Source organism: Phyllostomus discolor, chromosome 4 (genome assembly GCF_004126475.2).
Source record: "Phyllostomus discolor isolate MPI-MPIP mPhyDis1 chromosome 4, mPhyDis1.pri.v3, whole genome shotgun sequence".
Taxonomy (NCBI): Eukaryota; Metazoa; Chordata; class Mammalia; order Chiroptera; family Phyllostomidae; genus Phyllostomus; species Phyllostomus discolor.
In genome coordinates, this window is record NC_040906.2 from 10,100,668 (window position 1) to 10,123,882 (window position 23,215).

The window sequence follows — 23,215 nt, forward strand, 5'->3', positions numbered from 1 at the left end:
TCCATGTAGTAATCGAAAGCGGGGGAGGGAAAGGGCTTAACGTACAGTTAAGGAGGCATGGCAAGCAAGTCAATGTGTCTTCTGTGCTTAAATTCTGCTTTGGTCAACTCAGCTACAGAAGAGAGGTCATTTTGGAAATAACTGGAGAAATGTGAATATGAACTGGGTAATGAAAGTTATTGAGAGATTGTTGTTAATTGAGTTTAGTGTGTTAAATGATAGTGCAGTTACGTAAGAAAATGTTCTTACATTTTGGAAATAAATGCTGCATTATTGAAGAGATGAAAGGCCATGATTTCTCTAATTTAAAATTCTTAAATATAGTTGGGGGTTATAAGGGTGTTGATTATATTCTTTTTGATACTTTAAAGGCACATGTAAAATCTTTATGGTAAAATTAAAAACAATGCATGATAAAGACAAATACATAAGTTAATGCTGTGTGCAATTCTAAGACAAATATCTCTAAAGCCTGAAAAAAAATTGATCATACTCTTAGCGAAATACAAATTATTAATGATTAAAAGACGATGTATAAATCTTGAATAGGCCAATTTCTATGAAAGAGATTTGAAAGTGATTATAGATCCCAGATTAAAAATGCGCCAGAACCAGATGGTTCCACAGCTGGAGCCTCTTCAACCTTTGGAGAACAGATGATCTCAATGTTAGTTAAATTATTGTAGGCCATGGGAAGGGACAGAAATATCTCCAGTCCACTGTAGCAAGCAAGAAAAGTCTTCCTGGCAACATGCACTAAAGTTAATTCCAAAAAGAAAAGTTAGCCAATCTCACTCAGGTGCATAGATGCAAAATTCTCCATAAAATATTAGAAAATTAGTTTTATTCTTATGTTGCTTTCTTTTAAAAAATAAAAGAAATCCTTGTGTTATGACTTCGTTATATGTCTAGGTAGATTTCTGTGAGAACAGTGGTCTGAAGTCATCAGCACACTGCAGAAGGGGAGGAGAGAATGGAAATGCCCAGAAGAGTAAAGTAAGCACAGGGGTTTAATTATGCATGTAAGAAACTGAAACGTTCCCATGCTGCATTTACTAATCACTTCCTTCTTCATATCAAGCCAAGATCTGTCTCTGAGTCATTTTCACAGATGGAGAAATAAAGGTCCCAGACATTAATTCCCTAAGGCCAGACTCCAAATTAAATCCAAGCAGGACAGAGAACCCAGGCACAGGCTCCCAGTGAGAACTGTTCTTGTCACTTGCTCACGTGCCTCTCTTGGAGGTACGTTCCCCATGGGGGTTCCTGTGGACCGACAGCGATAGACCCACTGCACGTGGACTGTGGACGAAATAGACAGCCTGGCCAAGTGACGCATGCAAATCATATTACCTTAAGTGTACCATTCTTCCAAGGACCTGTCTTCTAATCACAGTAACACATTCACATCAAATGTAATGCCTTTGCCCGTAAACCACCAGAGGAACTCGGTGCTGTCAAACGGCTCTGGTGCTGGCCAGGACTAATGGGTTCCCATAAATATCAGCGCTCTCAACCCATATTTTTCTTGTTGCTCTTTAATATGCCCTTGGCAAGGTGAAGAAAAAAATCTATCTTGGTGACATAGTATTCAGCCAAAAAGCAACTGGGTGTAAATTCAGTTGTTTAATTTTTTTTCTTAATATTAGAGAACAAAGAAATGTTTATAGACAAGTATTTTCCTTATAGTCAATATTTTAATTTAAAATGCTGATATTTTATTGCCTTTTTGAATAAGACAAGTTGTAGATTGCCATTTTAATTGCCAAGTGAAATTATTTTAATTTACTCACCCCAGGTAGAGTTACTAGAGTGTTGAGGCAAGTCCCCTGCTTCTGTGGACCTCTTTTCCTGTGTCTTTATTAAAGTAGTCCTCCTTTTAATTTCTATGTTATCAAATTCTCTCTCAGCTTTCTTGTATGTAAAGTGGGAGCAATATTACATTTCCACCTGCCTTTTAGGATGAGTGATAGGAGAATCAACTGCTATAACCAGTGTACTTTGTAAAGTGAGTAACACTAGACATACTTGAATAGTCGAGACTTGAGACACACTCATGCCCAGGATGAAACCCAGAGTGCACTGGACTTGGGGTCACTTAGGAAAGGAGGCTAAATGCCACAGAATTAGTTCAAGGGGTATTTGTCCTATTTTCTATGATCTCCAAGTGTCAAGACTTGAACTCACACCAGACCCCTGGGTTAATGACTAAATTGTACGTCATCATGCCATTAGGTGGTTTGGAAAAGATACCACAGCTTTCACTTCTATACTTATTACTGTTATGAAAAATTTCCCGAAGGCTTTTGTTACTGAAAAGACCAATATAATCACTCTGGGCAAAGTCACGGAGAAAGATGACAGGAAAGGACTACTGAGAATTTTATACTTCTGGTTGTATAGAGCTTTGAACTGTACCAGGGCAGGTAATCATTGCATACTGCATCGTAATAAAGCCACTGGTGCTTTTGCATAAGGAGGATGAGTACTTTAGATTTAAAGAAGGGAAGGAAGGAAGGGAAGGAAGGAGGGAGGGAGGAAGGGAAGGGCTAGAAAATTTCATGTTGCAACCAATTCTTTAAAATCTCAAAGCCATAAGAATAACTCCTCACCCACTAATGTTTTATCAGTCAGTTTCTCTATTTGAAACTCTCTGGTCATAGAGAGCATTCGCTGAGCTTACGCCTCCATGGCTGAGGGTGAGATTCTGTCCACAGCTGATACTCCATAAATGTCGTTGAGTGGTGTTATTTCTTTCTCATTGAATGGCTTGGTCCATGCCAACTCAATGAAAGAGGATAATTAGAACTTGATAAAACATGATTGCAGGCTATGCATTCTAAACACTAGAAAATGCAGAACAGTAAAAGCTTGACTCTGAGGCCATGGAACAAAATTTGATCACACTATTGATTCTAAAATGCCTCTTCTGCAGATTTGGGGAGCTTCCTTTATGAGCCATCTAGAATTATAGACAGTGGGGCATAGAATCAGTGGGCTGAACAACCCCATAACCTTCTCAGAAGCCTCCCAGCTACCAATTGTTATCCCGATTTTTCAGATAAGAACATGGATGCTTAAAGATGTTAAGTAACTTGCTAAAGCAAGAAGTAGTATTGGGATTTGAACCCAGGCATTTGGAGTCCATATCATGTACTTCCAGCCACTGTTCTACAATATTAGAGACCATAGAAGATTGACTTGTTTTATTAATTACTTGTTCCCCGAGAAATGGGAACCAGGATGGACATGTTTCTATAATGGTATCTCTGCAAATGAAATGGAACGCTTTTTATTTCTTTGTGAAGAGGTTATTACACATGTGATACAAAATGCAATAAGCGCACAAGGTATAGTAAAAGTGTATACAATATAGAACACACATAGACACTCCTATCCCTCAACTGTCAAGTTCCCCTTCCCGAAAGCAGTAACTGTAATCTGTCTCTTGTGCAACCTCCACTGCAATTAATTTTAGAAAGTTTTCATCATTCAAAAAAAACCAAAACAAAACCCCATACCCACTTGCTGTTACACCCCCTTTTCCTCAGCCCCTCAACCCCTAGGCAACCACTCATTCACTCCCTGTTTTGAGATCTGTCTATTGTGGCCATTCGATAGAGAAGGTATCATAAATTTATGGCCTGTTGTGACTGGCTTCTTTCACACAGCAAAGTGTTTTCAATGTTTATCCAGGTAGTAGCACATATAAATACTTCATGTTTTTATTTCCAAAAATATTCCCTTGTGTGGATATGCCACATTTTGTTTATCCATTTATCAAGTGATGGAGGTTTGAGTGGTTTCTACTTTTGGCAACATGAATAATGTCGCCGTAAACATTCTTATATAACTTTTTATTTGTATAACTGTCTGTGTGAATGTCATTTCTATAGGAGTGGAATTTCTGGGTCATGTGGTGACTTGCTTAATATTTTGAGGAAGTGCCAAATCTTTTTCCAAAAGGGCCATGCCGTTTTTACATTCCCACCACCAAAGTGCCAGGCTTCCGGTTCCTCAGCACTTGTTATTCTCCAGGTCTTTTATTAGGGCCACCCTGGTGGGTGTGGTATCTCATTGTGCTTTCTCACGGTGACTTTGATTTCATGCTGAGCACCGGCTCAGCTGATGCCTAATGATGTAGAGCATTGACCATTTGTGTACCTCTTTGGAGAAATGCTGTATTCCCATCCTTTACTCATTCTTCTGTCGGGCAATTTGTCTTTTCATTGTTGTGTTACATTGATTTTTTAAAGAAATCTTTATTTTTAGAGCAGTTTAAATTCAGAGCAATATAAAGAGGAAACTACACTTGTTTCTCCTACCCCCAGACACACATAACTCCCACCCCATTGTCAACATCTCCAACCAAAGAGATACATTTGTTACACCTGATGAACCTAAACCAACACATCATAATCACCCAAAGTCCATAGTTCATAGTAGGGTCTTCATGATGTATTTATGTAGATTTGTCTTTGCAAAGCATCTGAGCCAGGTCTCTCTGGAGAATGGAGAGATGTGACCAGGAGAGCGTCAGAGAGTGCCAAATTAGCAGGCCTGAAGTCCTGTTTCTACAGCTCAGAATGTCTGCCTACGCTGCAGTGGGGGAAGGGGGGTGTGCCTAACAAAAACGTCCTTGACATCCAGAAGAGATAACTGAAACCTCCATGACTGTCAAGGGCTGCGGAGAGTCCCAGGGGCCATCCTTATTGAAATGCATTGGCCCTGGAGGTCACATACATCCACCCTTCTCACTGTGAGCCATGGAATGATCATCATACACTGTTCGTCAAATGCTATCACACCAGTGTTCTGGTGACTCCCTAAAGCCGAAGAAAGTACAATTCATAGTAATAAAAGAAGTACCGGTGACTTATGTATTACCTGATATGGTTGGAGAATGAATGGGTTATGTGGATGACAGTAATTTGGATCAACTCAGTGAGTTGCCGTACCTAGGACACATTACAAGCTATTTTAGATTACTATAGATTGTCTTTCTAGCACACATTTCTCTTCTACTTTCTGTCTCTCCCTGCCTCGTGCACCCTGAGCCCCTGACTGCACCAATCCACCTAAGCCCTCAGGAAAGTCCTCCGCAAATAAATATTCATAGAGTGCCTACTGTGTGCCAGGTGCTGGTCTGAAACCAAGGACAAGGACTAGACCACCTCCTCTTGACAAGCTCAAGTTCATTCAAAAGTGCTTAACCTATTATTTCTCGAGAGAGAATGTACATGTAAAGGGCACACTTGTGAGAGGAGGCTGTGGCTGGAAGGAGTTTTTTCCCCCAGAGGTCTTTAAATGTCACCACAGAGGCAACCACCCACGTAGCTCACCCTTCAAGGTGACATTGTTCCGGGATTGCGCAGCAACGTGAAGGCACACAGCGCAAGGCACTGTCCTTTGTCATGAAGGTTGTTACAAAGGGGACTGTAGAACCAACTGATATTTCCATGAAGCCTCCCAAATCTTCCAGGGACGCTGTTCAACATTATTTCTAGAATGTGCTGAGATAATGCCCCAGTCGCATCTCTGGCCAACTGAACCCCAGACAGCAGAGAGCTCACTCAAGCGAAGTTATCAGCCGCTTAAGAATTCTTTATACCCAAGTGTGTTAACACCATATACTACTTTGGAAAAATGCCAGGGTCACAGATCTATAAAAAGCTGGGAAGAAAAACCTAGAATACTTGGAGAGGCTCCCGGGATCTCTCCAGACTGGCATCTTGGGGCGTCAGGATGGTTCTACTCTTCCACCTACTTAGCCCCACACTGAGTCTGAGAAACCTCCGGGTGTGACTTGGAATGAGAATTCCCAGAAGGCTTTAATCAGATGGCTAAGACCCCCTGCAGGACAGATGGAGGTGTGGCAAACTAGGAGCAGAAAAAGACACCACCAATGTAAGTCCACCCCTATCCCTGACCCACAGGACCCAGTAACCCCCCAGGTCAGTCCTAGCCTCCTCACCCCCTCCAATGTCACACCGCCACCCCAGCCTCTTAAACCACATTACCCTGACGTACTGATTCCCTCCCTTCTATCATCTGAACTCCTGTGTTCGCATTCTCGTATACTTTCATTGGTTAACTTGGTTATTGGCTGCTTCCCACCACAGCCACCAAAATATAAGAGCCCCACACAGCCTTAAGGTGGGGCTGGCAAGTCCCTCTCCTTCTTCCCAGTTTTCAGAACAGTGTGAACTGACACATAGTAGGCGCTTCATGAATACCAATGGAAGGCATGGATGCATTTGGAACCTTGTTCTAAGGCCCTCAGTGAGGACTGTAGGCAAAGAAGACTTCGAAGGGCTGGCGTGAGACAAATCAGTAAACGCAGCCAGAGCTCCAGCCCTGCAAGGAGCCCCCAAATGGGGGCCAGGGCCGTGGACAGGCCCCGCCCGGAGCCCCGTGGTCTGCCGTCCCTGGGGTGGCGGGGCCAGCCCGGGCCAGCCAGCTGAGCCCGGGGGTGGCGCGGGCTGGAACCACCCCACGTGCGCCGTGCGCCCCCAGCTCCGGAGGCGCGGCCGCGGGGTCGGGGCCGCTCGCCGAGTTGGCCGCGTGCGCCGGGAGGAGAGCAGAGTTTGGAAAGTCGTCGAGAAGCTTCTGCGAGAGAAGGGGGTGGGGAAGTGGGGTTTCGGGAGCGAAAAACCCGCCTCTAGTGAGTAGAGCGAGGAAGAGGGGGGGAAAGGCGCCGAGTTCCGCTTCCTGAACGGCTGTGGGTAGAGAAGGTTGGCGCTGGGAAGGCCGAAGGGACGCGCACTCCCGGACCGCGGCGGGGTCGGCGCGGGCCCGCGATGGCTGTGGAGCGGACCCGCAGGTTCACCCGGAGCCTGCTGAGACCCGGGCAGGCGGCCGAGCTCCGGCACAGCGCCGCGTCCGCCGCCGCCGTGGCCGTCAGCAGTCGGCAGCAGCAGCGGGTGAGTGCTGCGGCGAGTCCTCCCCGCGCGCCCCGGGCGGCCGGGGACCCCGAGCCCGGCCTCGGCGAGATCCCAGCGCGCCCCTGCCCCTGTCACTACCACCCCCGCACTCCCTCCCGCGCCGCCTCCGCTCGTGCTCCTAGCGCCACCCCCGCGAGGCAGTGCCGCCGACGCGTGAGAACCGGGGCGCGTTTGGGGACCTGGGACACTCGGAGGAACAGCTGCGCGGGCTGCAGAAGCGCAGCGTGGGAGAGGATGTGTATGCGTTTGAGGCGGTGGGGAGGTGGCGGGAATGCCTCGTGGGGCGATAGCTTGTGAAGTGCCAGGGAAGCGAGGGCTGGGGGTATCTACCGAACCGAGCCCCTCGGTTCACAGGTCTGTGCGCCGCCCTCAGCCCGGCGACCAGTGCGCAATGAAGGGAGGTGGTGGTCCGAGGTCCTCGCGGCATGTCAAGCTGGGAGCCCCACGTTAACGTTATCCGGGAAATCAATGCACTTCGCATCACTCCCCCTCCACTGGGGGAATACCCGCAGACCACTTTATATTACTCCAGAAAGGCCAGGGGGAACGGGCCGAAGGAGGCGTGGACATCTCCACAGGACCCAGTGGTTTCTGGTATTTTTCTAAGACGTTCTCGGGGCTCTCCCGCCAAGATCACTTTACTGGTTACTTCCTTATTGAAACGCCTTCTAAGTCTTGGGTGATTTCCGCGGGAAATCCTGGGGCAGAAGCCAGCCGCTCTCGCCTGGTGCCCAAATCATATCCGTCCCTCTTCAGCTGCTCATAAATTCCAGTAGGTGTCACACTCCCGGCTGGAAGTGTCAAGAGAGGAAAAAAAAAAAAAAAAAATCCACTCTGGAGGGAAAGGGAAGCCAAAGGAAACAGCCTTCCAGCAAGACCAGGGCTCAACAGCCACAGTGCCCTCTTGGCCAGCCTTTGCTGGACCGGAATCCCACGTTGTGGGTTTCGATTTCCTTTTTGCCAGGAAATATCCTGAGGCTTCTTTTAAGAGTGTCAAAGAAAGTGTTCCTCGTGCCAGTCACCCATCAGGAGGGAGCCAAGCGCTACCCAGAGCCAGTTCCCACAGCCAGGACTTTTCTCTAAAGCTAGAGGTCAGAAAGTTGAACAGAACGGAAGCTAATTGCCTGGCAGAGGGAGGAGGCGTCAGCTGCCAGTATGGGCGGGGGCCACGGCAGCGTAAAACGACTTGGGGGGCCAGGATGCCTTCACTTTCATTTACCACGGGGTGCCGCGTGCAGTTATTCACGGGTGATTCGACTATTAGCCAACCCTGTAGTTCTGGTATCAGCATGCCCGCTTTTCGGGCAGGGAGGATAAGCTGCCAAAAAAAAAAAAAAGTATTTGAATAAAAGGTCCAATTTGAGAAAAGGTAGAAATAATAAGGAAATCCTTGGGCATGCATAGAAAATGGTCTTTACTTTTGAATTATTACTCAGGATTGTGGCAGTGTCCTTCTCTGCCATGTGATCTACAATAGTTTTATTTTGCAACTGATTCTTTTTTGCAAATGTCAGTAACAATCTGATAGAGAAGTGTGGAGATACAGGTCACATTCAGTTGGAATAAACAACTCTAAGTGTGTTTTGTTTTTAAGTGGGTTCTAGAGTTGGTGTACTGCTGGAATCCCTATAAAGAATATGCATCCTGCATACCTTTCGACACAAACACACACACATACACACATTACCCTCACCAAATTTATGTCCGATTAGAAGTCCTAGGGTATCTTGTCAAAATGAATAAGCTCAACGTCTTAAAATGAATCGGTGGGGGGTGATTCGCTGGCAAAGGTGTTCCTGCCTCCCTTCCCTCGATTCAGCACCTTGGCCAACACTCCTGAACTAGCTGTTGCCAAGGCATGTCATGGATCTTGCACATCTAGTCAGGCAGCACTGGCAGGGATTTTGGCCACAAAAGACACGCACTTTGCACCCCGTGCTGTTCAGTGATGGCTTCCCCAAGTTGGCACCCAAACTCCGTGGGATTCTGGGTGGCAGAGCATCCCTTCTGAACCTCAAGCCTTGTCACTGGACTGTGTGGTGGAGGCTGGTCTTAGTTTAAATTGATCCGATCCCTTAGGACTCTTTATGTTTGTTACTTCAAGTCAAGTCCTGGTTGGCAAGGGGTAAAACTAATAGGGTGGGGGAAGATTATGGTTAGCCCACTTCAGTATAAGTGAGTAGAATGGCTTGATTGGGACACTGTCATCTGTTGAAAACTATTTGAGGGGTGCTAGGAGGTTTGGCTGAGAAAACCTCTTGTCCTTTCCAAAATCCCTGTTTGGGGACCAAAATGCTCCAGAATGTGACAAACAGATTGTTGTAGGTTTAGAACGCCACTGTATCCAATATGAATAGTTGCGATTGTCAGATTAATAAGGTAGTTTTGGACTCCGAGAGTGTCTGTTTCTATATATCTGTATCACTGTCACACACACATGCACACAGGAAAAGAGAGATTCAACATGTGTTTGGATTACGGAGAGCAAAGAGCACAGAATGCTGAGTGAGGTCACTGACCAGGGAGCCCACTGCAGGGCAGCGGCTGAGGAAAGGAGAGGGAGGCGCCAAGGCAAACTGGATTTCAGATTTAACCCAAGACACTGCAGTAGGCTTCTGTGAAAGCTCACTGGTTGGGGCCCACCTAACTTTGCATCCTTCTTCATAACGATTGCAAAGAGATGCCTGCACTGCCTTGTTCATTGCAGCGTTCTTCACATTCGTCAAGATATGGAAACAGCCTAGATGTTGTGAAGGGATGCGTGAATAAAGGAAAGGTGATATATATGTGTGTGTATGATATACAAGCATGTATGTGTATATATGACATATGAGTGTGTGTGACATGCTCTTCACACATACACACATATACTTATGAATATGTATATGCATCGCATATTTGTATATGTGTTGTACATACACATGTATGCAGCATGCATGTATGTATACGTGTGTATTATGATTTGACCTTAAAAGGGAAATCCTGCCAATTACAACAATGTGGATGAACCTGGAGGACATGCTAAGTGAAATAAGTCAAACACAGAAGGACAAATACTGCATGACAACATGTATATGTGGAATATCCAACATTAAAACTCCGGGAAGCAAAGAGTAGGACAGTGACTGCTGAGATGGGATGGGGGGTGAGTGGCGAGGGAGAAATGAGGAGATACGGGCCAGAGCATACAGACTTCCAGTTACGCAAGACAATTGACTTCTGGAGGGCCCATGTACTACATGGAGCATGGTTGGCTGCAGTTGACAATGCTGTACTGTGTCTTTGAAATTTTTTAAGAGGATCAGTCTTTAATTCAATCTTCTCCCCATACAATGGTAATTATGTACAGGTGATGGATAAGTTATTTAACTTGGTTGTGGTGGTCTTTTCATATTGTATGTGTAGATCAAAGCATTGAGTTGTACACTTAAATATATGTAATTTTTATATGTCAAAAATATCTTAATGAAGTTGTTAAAAGAAAAAAAAGAAGCAATAATAAAATAAAGAACAATTATGAAAAAAGCCATACCTTTTGAAAAGAGACATATCTGCTCCTGAGTTATCTGAAACTTTTTTAAAAGATTTTATTTATCTATTTTTAGAGAGGGAAGGGAGGGAGAGAGAGAGAGAGAGAAACATCAATGAGTGGTTGCTAGGGGTCATGGCCTGAAACCCAGGCATGTACCCTGACTGAGAATCAAACCTGCGACACTTTGGTTCTCAGCCCACACTCAATGCACTGTGCTACGCCAGCCAGGGCCTGAAGCTTTTTTTTTTAATAGACAATAAGTGAATCGTAACTCAGGCAAAGGCCAATGGCAGGATCGAGTGAAGTTTATGTAATTTGCTGATGCGCCATTCATGGCGGTCCCCCAACGCATGCTCCTCTAGAGCAGGATCTCAGTTTGAACATAATTAGAAACAGTTTCCTCCTGTTAGGACCTGAGTGTTTTGTTACTTTGCTTGAATGTACATACTGTGTTGACCTCAAAATTGTAATGCTGTTAATTAGAGAAATTTTTTTGTAAGAAGCCTTTCTTTTAAAATGTATTGAGTATGTTTGTACTTTTGCACTGATTTGTTCATTTAGATCACTTTCTACATTTCCTTAAACTATAAACCTAGGATTTGTACACTTGTGTGTATACAAAGTCCAGCGGAAATAAGGCCTGCTTGAGTGTGGTTGGTAGGGTAACAATATGGGTGTAATAATTTATAGTTTTAATATGAACATTTCACCTAAAATGTCATATGGTGTGCTTGAGCGTAATATTGTTATGTTGCAGCATGCTTATGATTTTATCATAAAAGATTGTGTAATAAAAAGGGGGCCTTATTTGTGCCGGATCCTGAGTATTTTTTGATAGAATTTCAGAAGAAAATACTTTATAAAATATAGATGAGTTTTTGCTAACCCGTCAGCTCTGTCGTTTAAGAGAACTGGAGTTTTATCTACGGAATGTGAGTGGGTGAGCTGGAGTCATGGAAGGCTTTGAGTAACAGGGAGAGAGCTGCAGGGGTCAGGTGAAGGAGAGCAAGCGCAAAGACTGGTGGGGGTCACTAACGACGGCGTCATCACTGCGTCTAGACTTGTGTATTTCCAGATCGGAGCGAGCCACTTTATTTCCATGCGCTCTTTAACATGCGCGTGATATTTACTCTGTCGTGACAGCAAAAATTCCTCTGCAAGTCCTTGTAACCTGTGTTTAACTTTATAAACGCCTTTTAAAAAGGAAACATCCCGTCAGAAGTGGCTGTACCCGCAGGTTTTGTCCCTCCCTACCCACCCAGAGATGATTAGCAGTAAAGAGAGGACACTACTGACTTCAACAATCACAAAAATTCCGTGTCCTCGCGTTGATGTGATGTTTCCCAACTTCCTCTCTTCACCAATGACACAATTTTTGATATTTTAAGGAACTTCGAACAAGCAGCAGAACATTTGACAGACCAAAGCTCTGTGGCTGAGAAGTAATGAATATATACACACACACACATACACACACGCACACATTTTTATAGGAGCAGGAGGAATTCCTAGAAGAAAGAATTTCCTTCCCTCTGAACTTTGTGTTATTTGAATAGAGTGGGAGGAGTTTTGAAAAAAACGAGTGGGAAATTCTAGATGTTACAAAAAGTCACGTGCTGGGGGTAAGAGGAAAAGATGCAAACAGGGGCCTGAACGAAAATGAAACGCTTGTTTTCCTGTCAGTGTTTACGGTTAAAAACAACGTGCAAAGCAAAGGCCCGTTTGTTTGGCATTCACAGTACAGTCTTCTGTTGTTGTTTTGTCTCGGGAAGGGCTTTTCAGAACAAGGGCATTTACACTTCAGCAGGCATCGCAGACTTGAGCAGAAATCGCGCATTTGTTCCCATGTGAGGAAAGTCCCTTGCCTGATGAAGAAGTCAACACAGGCTTAGTTTATTAGATTAATGTTGAATATTACTGACTGTGTCGACTAACGTTTTTGACTTCTCAAGGGCATGGCGGAAACAACTCTAAAAAGAAATGGTAACAACATTGGGTCCAAGAACAACAAGACAGGGTACGCGTGTATGGCTTTTGGCTGTCTTTTTCTTCACCCTTTTCTGGAAGGCCTGGCACAAGAAAAGAGCAGCCGTAAATGTACTATGATAAACCATTTTTGGACAACCTACAAAGTGCCTGGCAGAGTGTTGAAGCGACTGACCTGTGATCTCTTCCGTAACCTGATAGTAACTAGCAGAGGGTTAACCTTTCGTTGTGGTAGCTGCTTCCAACAGCATCTGGTTAAGTCTTCCCAAGTCCGCTTCTCTTCTAGGACCGGCTCCCTCTTCGTGCTCAGCCCCCTCACCGGGCTCCAGCAAGTGCCTGAAAATTACTGATACATTCTGTGTTCTTGAGCACATATTTCCATTCAACCAGGTTAGGTTGGGATCTTTGGCTCACATACTATCCCATTTGAGGGCGGGGTGCTAAGTATTTTACAAAGAGAGATATAAGACAACAAAAATACAGTAAGTGAAGGGGTGAAAAACAGCATGAGCAACAACAACAAAAAACAATGTTAGGAAAGTTAGATGTAGCCAAGAGTAAGCCAGTGGAGTAAGGTCAGTAGGTAAAACGCATGAGCACAAAGCCCTGTGATATTTACTCTGCTAAAGGTGCTTCCTAGTGGCCAAGTCAAAGAGGAAAATAGGATTATCCATGAGATGAAGAGGTCTGGGAGATAAAAGGAGATAATTTGCTCTAGACAGGTTTAATTGTAACGTGTACTGAGACTCAAGAGACAAGGGAAATTATTTCTGTGATTTTTCACAGAGGGCGACACGAGGCACTGATAGACCCTCACCACTCAGAGTGCTCCACGGGCCAGCAGCACAGGCATCGCTTGTGATGGAAGCTTGGTAGGCATCCAGAATTCTAGGCAAGCCCCTTGCCTGGGTCCCTGTGGACCTACCGGATCAGAAAGTGCATTTTAACAAGATCCTCTGGTGATTTCACAAGCACGTTAAAATCTGGCAAACATGGAACTAAGCTACATTAGCCCTATTTTTGCAGTATATTGTCAGGGAAGGCGATTGTCTGACGATCCATTACAATGCGGTTTATTCTGCAGTTCTTTGAAAGAGTCCCTTGAGGCAAAGGTAACAGCGTTTAGACCATCTAAGAATGAAAATGGGATCGATTCATTGAGACGTAACTTTAGGGAAGTCCCTTCTATTTTGTGTTACATTTCCTCCTTCATCTAGCACCTTCATTGTACTGTGAACTTAAATTAAGCTTCTAGGTTAAGAAAACAATTTCCATAAAGTACGTGACATGGTTACACTCTGAAACTGCTGAAGCTCTGCCCTGGGTTACAGCCCTGGAGATGTGTTGCCGTGTGTGGCAGGTGCTAACCCACTGGCCAGAGGATGTGAAAACAGAATCTCGCTAACTCACGAAGGCCGTGCAGTGGTGATTCCTTACTGCTTTATAACGTTTATGTCACTACCACATGGAAAATAATTGGTTCTGTCATAAAGTCTGATTTCTGGGATCATCAAAGGATGCACATGTTTCTTTTCTCTTACACTCGTTACGTCTCAGAAAAGAATGATTTCTCTTGTTCCTACCTGAACGTCTGAAGGATGGGATTCTGTGGAGTTAAAGACCTGGACTCGCCCATAGGCTGTCATGGGGTCCAGGGCACTTTGCTGGGCTCTCCTCCATCCCTGTCTTGGGATGCTCTCCCCTCTCCTTGACTCTCCAAGGGGAGGTGTCCTCATATATTTTGAAAAATTTGGCCATATGGGTGTTCAGTGAGTGGGAGCTGGTACAGGAAGTGTCAGGGCCTGCGAGTGTGGAGAACAGAATTCCATCCCTGGCCTGTGACGCGTTTAGAAGTCACTTCTCTTCTGGGAGTCTCAGTTCCCTGATCTGTCAACTTAGGGGACTAGATGACTGGGTTCTTGCACTGACCCCCTCTCTGTCCGTGGTCTGTCCCTCTCATCCTTCATGCTCTGCAGTGTCACTCCTCCAATGTCACCTCCTCTGGAAGGTCACCCTGAGTCACCAAATTGAAGGATTTTCCCCAGCCTCTCTCTGCCGCTGCCTGCTCTTTCTAGTTCTTCTGCTTCCTTTTCCTCAGGCCTCTTGCTATTACCTACGCTGATCTTTCCACTTAGTTCATTTCTTGTTTCTCTTTGCCAACCCTCTTGCCTTCAATAAGAGGGCCACTGGCGGCCAGAAACTGGTCTCTTTCACCACTTTGACACTTTATCTACAACATGACAATGAGGCAGAGAGGCCTCCCTTCTCACTGTAAATGAGGTGCTGGAGGAAAGTCAGGAGAGTGGGCTGGATGCACTGAGTCAGTGAGAGACAGGGATTGTGACAAAAATTTCCAGGCTGTCAGTATTTGCTAATGATACTGCTCCTTGAGTCACCTTCACCGTCTACTTAGTAAGTGGCGGGAACGCAATTATATAGAAAGATATTGAACATGTCCTGTGTGCCGAGTCCTTGACTTGTACATTCTTTTTTGAGCCTCGTGACAACCCTATGGCAAAAGATTTTTATTCCTGTTTTAGAGATGAGGAAAGAGATACTTAGAAATCAGGAACTTGCCCCGGATCAGATGACGAGTCGCTGATGGATCCAGGAGTCACACACAGGCAGTCTGTTCTCCAGGACAGCTCTGCCCTGCTGACCAGTTCCACTAGGCAGGCAGGCAGGCAGGCCGGCAGGTCTCATTAGACATGCAGTTAGCATCCATGTGAGAGAACAAGGAGAAAAAAGGAAACCTCAGAGTGCTAGCCACAGGAAGAGGTTTGTAAGAGCAGTTTCTTAATGAGAGAATAGTGTGGCTACCTTTGCTCTGCTTAACAATTTGTCGTTTATGACCTCTCAGCAGCATGGGCTATGGACAGTGGCCCCCGACTTTGGACGCGATGTCACTTATGAAGGACAGGCCTGGAACAGAGCAGGTTAAGCTTTGCAAACAAAGACTCCTTTAACCCTAAATGGGCAGCCTTTGATTCTTCTCAGGCTGTAGAAGTACATCTCCAGCACCACGAGCATGGAGGGGTTGGGTTGCAGCATGATGGCTGCTACATTGCCCTTTGTAGTAGTCCTGATTTTAGTGTTCATGTTTGCAAATGAGAAAGCTCTTTTTCTTCCCACGAAGTAAGATTTGTGTGCCTCTTATCTTTCACAGACGTGTCAGAAAGGCCGGTGGTTGCCGGACTCCACGTGGTGACCTACATTAAGCGGTGTTAGAAATAATAACACATAATGACTGTGAGCGAGTTAGCGGCAATCGAGAAAAACACTTGCTCTTGAAAACGTTAATATTTTGCAGTTGAAGTGGAAATGTCTGCCTCTGAGACGAGAAGAATTAATGGGCCCAAATCATCAAAAGTATCTATAATTGTGCTGCTAAATGTGAAAATAGTCCCTGGAATTCAATGTCAGCATACCTCCTTCCCTGACATGTAGAATTTGGAAGTTTGGCAGCTTTTTCATTTAAGCAAAATGACAAAATGGCAGGGTTTGAGAATAGGATCCGGGGAGGGGGCCTGTTTAAAACGAGGGCACCATTTACGATCAGCACAATGAGCTTTTCTTCATATAATTATTTTAGCGATTACCAATTTAAGTGACGAATTCAGACTGTCAAAATGACCAAGGACTTTTGGCCTTTCGAATCACACATTCTATAAAAAGATCCCAGGCATGAACATTTGACTTGGCAAACAAACAAACAGAAACCTTAACAAAATGTGCTGCTCCATGAAATATGACAATGAACTCTGAACACACATTGTTTGTTTGCTTAGCTCTTAAGGACCCCTTTGTCATGGGGTTGTCATTTTTCAAATGAGAAAATGGAAATTGACTGTAGCCGAGTAACCTTCACAAAAAAAAAAAAAATGAAAGTGATGTTGGAGCTCAATGACTTCTTTGAAGAAGAGAATTCAAATATGGAGAACTAATGTTTCAAGTTACTTATTTTTTCATGTTTTTTACATTTATTTAAAATCAGACCTTTATTCAAAAGAGGATTTTATCTTCAAAGGAAAAGTATTCTAGTTTGCTTTAAAGCATATCTGTATACATAGCTATAAGTTTTTCGTATGTGTCACTGGTAATGATAAAATTTATTGGCGAACCGAAACGCACAGGTAAGTTTCTTTCAGGACCTTTCTGAGAGCTAAGAGGGAAGGTTCATTCATTAACTTCAAATTTTGAAGTCAAGGCCATTAGGTGGCCGCCAGCCATCAATTAGAAAAAATGTATCTTTTTATCATTAAGAAGCAGTATTTTCCAGGCTGTGTAACCTTGACCAAGTCTGTTTTTGGAGGGTGGAAGAGTTAGTTTCCTTGTCTTTAATACAGGAAGGTTGGCTACTAAGACCTTCAGAGATGCTTTCGTCCTAAATATCTAGGTGGTTTTATTCTTCTTAAGAGGCTTCCATAGAAGATTAATTGTTTTCATTTTAATAACACCATTATTGATTAAGAGAGCTGATGTTAGCCACTGGAAGAATTGGTGCAAATAATCTACAAACGTATCTGTATCCCAGTGACGACAATGGCGGCATAAAGTGGTTATCTGAGGGTGTGAGGAAGGGAACGGTGTCTGTACACCTAAGGAGGGGGCTGGCTGCTTGAGAAGTGGCCAGAAGACAGTCAAGGGAGGCAAGGATGGGCAAGACAGGTTCTTCGGAGCTGGCGCAGGCCCGGAGGCACGCCTGTGGTCTCACTTCCTCTTTGTCTTTCTGGAGAGAACAGGAAGACCCATCTGCTTTAAAGAGCGAGTTTCTTGGTTTCCATGTGCAACCTTTGCCATCGCAGCTCTCTGGCACCATGTCTGTGCCATGAGCCTTGCAGCAGCCACATGGCTAGAACACGGGCCAGGGCAGGGAGAGGTTCAACTATCCTGCAAGCTCCACGCCTTCTCTCTGCCGTCAAAAAGCAGCAAGAGTGTCTCATTTTCTAGTTCTGTGTCCTGTCTCTGTTTTTTGGTGTCTGCCTCTAGTTCCTCCTTCTCACACCTGAGAAAGGTAGTGTGATCAGTCCCCGCCGTGGTGTGATGTCTGGGGCATTGGAAAGACAGCAGAGTCCCCCTTCCCAGGTTGGTCTCCAAGCAAGCAGACCCCTCAGAAGGACTAGGGATTTCATTCAGCAACTAGAAATTAACCTTAAATATACACGATGGTCATTGACTTAATCTCACAACAAAATGAATTCCTTAGCAGTGTGCCTTGGAGAAGAGCACTGGTCCAGTAGGGTAAAGGAAATATTGTAGAAATGGGAGGCTAGTGGTTCCAGAGATAACTTCCCATGGCGTTGCTGGTAGCTAGTCTGATGTCTGGCATACTTCACCAAAATCCACATGACACTCGTCCCCAGTGCCTCTCCGGGACCAGGAGGCTGAAGTATGGTTTTGCTCTCACATTTTCAACATCCTGAGAGACCTTTACAGAGAGGCACCATGGCTACTGTTTCCATACTCCCAAGGCAGAAAAATGTCTGGCATATAGTAGGTATTTACTAACTGCTTATTAAATGCAAGAAAGTGTGTCACCCTTGGAGATGACAAAAGAACAGGTTAGACAAAAGGAAATCTAAGTGCCTGGCTTGCAGTAAACACATTGAATTGAAATAAACTAAATGGGATTGAATTCAAAGGGCCACTCAAAGATTTTTAAAAGATTAAGTGCTCATTGGCATGAATGCCTACTCTTGAATAAATAAGATTCGGCCAGATAGGTGTTACCATCATTCCAACACCAGCTGCTTACCTCGGGGGCTCCTCGGTGGCACTCACAGGCCTCACTGTGTGGCCAGGGATGTCATCGTCCTTCCCACTGATAATGCTGTTAGCAATCACGAGGCTGCAGTAGAATAAAGCTCTGCATGGGGCACAGAAAATGATTGATTAAAATTCAGGAAGTGTGGGCGACACAGTTGTGACAACCACAGTCCGTTCCGAGTCCCATAATGGAGAGCGGCTTATATCTTCAAGGAAACCCTTAATAAATCACCAGAACGACATGATTTTACCAGTGGCTGTGAGGGCTATTTTAGTTCTTAAGAATGCATAGTCTCTCCTGAAGGTCAAGGCGCTTCCCCGACACGGTTTTAGAGCGTTGTGATAACGGTGCCCCGGGTGGTGGTATTGTTGTTTTTAATGTTGATTTTCATTTAATAGTCTCTTTTTACATCTGCACTTGTTAAACTTCTGTTCCTTTCATTAAATTAATAACTCATTATATAGAAAATCACGAAGAAAAGCACCAGTAATCACCCACAACCCTACCACCCACTGGTAACAGCTTTTGGTAAATTTATTTGAAACATTTGTCTGTTCACAAAAATAGTCTCTGACTCGCATTTAAGCTCCTAGTGACTATTTAACTTTTTAGTGTTTGTCAACTGCCTCAAGCTAAATTCCGTCCAAGAATTCTTGCCCCCGGCACTCGTGTACCAACTCTCCATGGAATACCTGTCGTGAATAAGAAAAAAGAAATTGTGCCGCATTTCCTGGTGTCCTATAATCGTAAACATTCAGAACTGAAGGACAGTTTGGTCTAAAGGAGCTAAGGAAACAGAGTCACGAGCAGGTCTAAATGGGTGCGGCCAGGGTCCCCAGAGCAAGGCCGTGAGCAATCTCTAGCCCCACTACCTTTCTCCCTCCGCCCAGCGCACCATTGCGGTTGTAGTGTGATTTAGTATCAGCACATCAAAGTCTAGAATTGACTTGTGTTTCTATGAGGCTCTCCAGTAAAAGTGAGTAAGATTTAGACTCAATAGATATGCATATACTTATAAACTTGGGCGTGGTTTCATTCTTGAGCACGTGAGGTCGATGCTATCTGTTGTTTGCTGCCAGTGTGTCGTGCGTTCGGCAGCAGGTAGAAATGTATGCCTCCGCTCTGCAAGTGCAGGGAGGGAGCAGCTGTGTCCCTGGGCTGTGTCAGTCCTGTCGACTGACATGATATCTTGCATGGGCATGATGGCATGTGATCTGTCAGTGTCCTGAAACGTGATCACAACTTGACTAAGACTGGGCCTCTGCGACTTTGTAGAGATACAAACACAATCACTAGATTTTTATTGCTGCCATAAAACACTATGACAAATGTAGTGGCTTGAGCAACACAGTTCTATTATCTTACTGCCTTAGCTGTAGGCGAGAATCTGCGTAGGGTTCCACCAGGCTAAAACCAAGGTGTTTCGGGGATGTGCCCCTTTCTGCAGCCTCCTGGGAGAAATCTGTGTTCTGCTCATTTGCATGGTTGGCGAGGATTTGTTTTTTGTGACTAGGAGTAAGTTTCCCGTTTCCTTGCTGGATGTAAACTGAGGGCCATTCCCACTTCGAGAGGGCCCCCACGTTTCTTAGCCACAGCCCACTGTCCCCATCCTCAACGCCAGCGACGCTGGGTCAAGTCCGTCCCGTGGTGCATCTCTCTGACTCATTACTCTGCCTCCTTTCCCTGTTCAGAAGTCCTGTGATGACATGGAGCCACCTGGATAATATAGGACGCTCTCTCCATCTCGAGTTCTTAACTTGGTCACGTTGGCACAGTCCTCTTTTCCATGAATGTTAGCATATTCCCAGCTTCTGGGGGGCAGAGTCTGACATCTCTGGGGAAACTACCAAAACCACACTTAGAAGGATTATGAAAAGGAGCAGACCTTCCTGTTGTCTGATCCTAACGCAAAGTGGAGGGAAGTCTTTGGTGAAGACCGGAAGTCAGTCCAAAACCTGACCTTTTTTATGTATGTGCCTTTGATCCAAGTTAGTAAACCTGGGCTTTTATTTTAGTAAAATAAGGAGACACAAAATGCTCATGAGGCTCAAACTATAACAGACCTAAGAGTTTTTAAAGCTATGCTCATATTCATTGACAATGAATAGTTGTCATTCCAGCCAAGGAGAAAGTGGCCCATTTGTTTCTACGCGCATGTGCCTAGGAACAGGCATTTGGTATGAGCAGCACTGTGACTCAGTAGACAGAAGGCGGTCACCAAAGGTGACAGTAGTGGGACCTCCTTTGGGCATTCGAGGGAATGTGAATGATGTGCGCAGTCTGTTTAGGGCCTTGTCTCTGACCAGGCCTCATCGTTTTTCTGTATGAGACTAGCTTTGCTCCCTGGTAGAGCTCATAACTCCTGCCCTGAACTTCCTTCTCCATATTCTCCAGCGTCCTATACCGAGGAACCTGGTGGGCAGGCCAAATACTCTGTGTTAAGATCAGACAAGTTGTCTACAATTCATGTATGCAGATTCAGTGACCATTACTCAGAAAGATAGGCTGAAACTTTTATCTTTTATCACGTCAGCTGATAGTGAAATGAACCATTTAATATTTTTCCAAATGGCATTTAAATAATATCAATCAGCAGAGACTCGGGGCATTTTGGTCATAGAAGAGTGGATCCAGAATTCTTCAATATATTTTCAGTTCAAGGGACACCTTGAGGGAAAATGAGCCACTTCCTATTGGGGTTCACCAGAGATTTAGCCTTAGAGTTTCTTCTCTCCGCCTTCCCTGCGTGACCCATCCTCCTACACGGGTTCACCTCGCACCCAGCATCTATGCTTCCAACTCTGCCTCCACTTTGCATGCTGCCCCTCAGCTCTGCTCATGGATGTCTCCATCCTGGGGTCTCTCAACTACTCCAAACTCAACAGGATCCATATCTAACACATTTATCACATTTTCTTGCTTCATAAAATCTATTGCCTTTTTTCTTGAGTTTTCTGAGTTGCTGCAGTTCATCTCAAACTGAAACCATGCCCAGTGTTTTCTGCTCCCTGCCAGCCCATGTTTTTTTAGTTTCGGTGAGTTCCAATAAATCATGCCTTAAATTTTTTATGAATTATCCAGTTTGCTGGGGAAAATATGGAGACATGAAATTGCCCCATTGTTCACATTAAAGATCTTTGATCTAACAGTTCCAAACCCCAGCCTCACCTTGCCGCCTGGTTCAAAGGCCTAGTAGCCACCTTTGCACGCCTGGCAATGCAACATGCACCTGTAAGCCCTCGGCGTTTATGGCTGGTCTTCCCCAGCCCGGAAAGCCCCATTCACCCTTCTTCCTCAGATGCTTCTCACTCTTCATGGCCTCAAGGAATGCTTCCCTAGTCTCTTAGTCCAAAGCCCAGTCAGTTTGATTACACTGGGTACCCACAACCTGTGGCAAATACTGGCTTTCTGTTTTTGATTATGAACTATTTCATAGATGGAAAGACCAGCTAGAATATGTATTTGCTCCTTAAAGAATGAAAATGAAACTACTGTTCAGGAAATGGCCGAGAGCAGCAGGTCTGCCCACCTCAGCCTGCCTGTTCTCACCCCTAGCTCTCCCGTTCCCCAGAGAGTTCCCTGCGCTGCCAGGCTGTTCTCTAAAAACTCACACTCTGCTTGCACAACAGAGCAAAAGACTTTCCCTTAACCGCTTCCTTGACAGTGAACTTATTGTCAGACTTAGAGTTCTGCCGCTTGTTGGGTAAAAGATAGTGTCGATCATATTGCTGTTTTCATTGGGGTTCCTTGTTTGCCAGTGAAGTGCAGCATCTTTTTATATGTTTACTGGCCACTCTTGCTTCCTTTTCACACTGACAACATGGCATGTATTTGGGATACTTGAGTTCATATGAGCTAGGGCATCAGAATTAACGGTTGGATGGTCATCAGTTTTGTAGGAGGAAATTTGTGGAATTTGTTTAAGTTATATTTTGAAGTTTGGTTAGCATTCTCTCAAAACTACGTTGATAAATGGGAACAGTACGCTTCCAGCATCAGGGGCATGGACTTCATTACTCACCACGTACCTGTCCTGTGTCAAATGTCCATAATGATCTTCACAACAGTAAGTGCAAGCAGGTGTCACCATTTAGGAAAATCCCAAGTATTTGAAATGTTGCCCAAATCTAGGGACAAAAGGGACATTTGGGCCACAGAGGTTCCTGGCTCAAGCATTTCTAGTGCGAATGACTTCATTTAAATCAAATGAAACTATACACCATAAAAATATCTCACACATTCCATTTGGATTATAGTAAATACCCAGCCTGAAAGGCACATACTAACTTCAAAGTCTCAGATTTTTCCAGAGACAGATTTTGATGGCAATGTATAGGTTTTATGCTAGAAGATTCTTCTTGACTTTAGGTTCACAGTTAAATTCTACACATGTATGAAAGTAAGTGGTTGTGCAAGCGACTTTGATAGAGAAGAAGCCTCATTTTTACCATCGCAGGCTTGCTGTCAGTCAGGACTGTGACTGGGAGCTGAGCGGGGGAGCCCCACTGTATGGGTTCTGGCTGCCAAGATTCAGCCTTCGGGTAACAGGTGAGACCCCTGCGGGAGTGTCCAAGCAGCTCAGTTTGACCCAACAAGAGACACAAGCATGCAGTGGTTAAGTAACTCGCTCAAGACTATACAATTTTGAATGGTAGAGATAACACTCAAGCTCCAGAACTCACAATCGTAGGTACTCTATTGTAAAATGCTCTGTGTGTGCATTGTAACATTATGCATTGTAGGGCATCATGGGAAAAATTCATCATTAGGAAAATGCAATTTAACGGTATTCAGTACAGAGTCCAACTTGATTTCTATTCTTTTGTTAGTTACTAAGTGGAAAATCAATTTCTATAAAACTTTCCCATAAATAACTTTATAATAAGTTTTAAATTTACCTATAACTTTGTAGAACGGCCTAAATTATTTAAGAGCTGGGTCTCATCTTCATGTTATGTGGTGGCTCAAGTGTCCCAAAGGAACTGC

At 44.6% G+C, this 23,215-nt stretch overlaps 1 protein-coding gene across 2 annotated transcripts in view; it reads left to right on the plus strand.

Moving 5' to 3' along the window:
- The first annotated feature begins 6,569 nt into the window (after positions 1 to 6,569).
- Positions 6,570 to 23,215, plus strand: part of DOCK10 (dedicator of cytokinesis 10) — a 228,970-nt gene continuing 212,324 nt past the window's right edge. The window contains exon 1 of one of the 2 annotated variants that reach the window (XM_036022786.1): positions 6,570 to 6,923. In XM_036022786.1, the coding sequence (XP_035878679.1) occupies positions 6,801 to 6,923 (123 nt within the window). In that variant the 5' untranslated portion in view covers positions 6,570 to 6,800. The remainder of the gene's footprint in view (positions 6,924 to 23,215) is intronic. The other variant, XM_036022788.1, reaches the window with a different exon arrangement.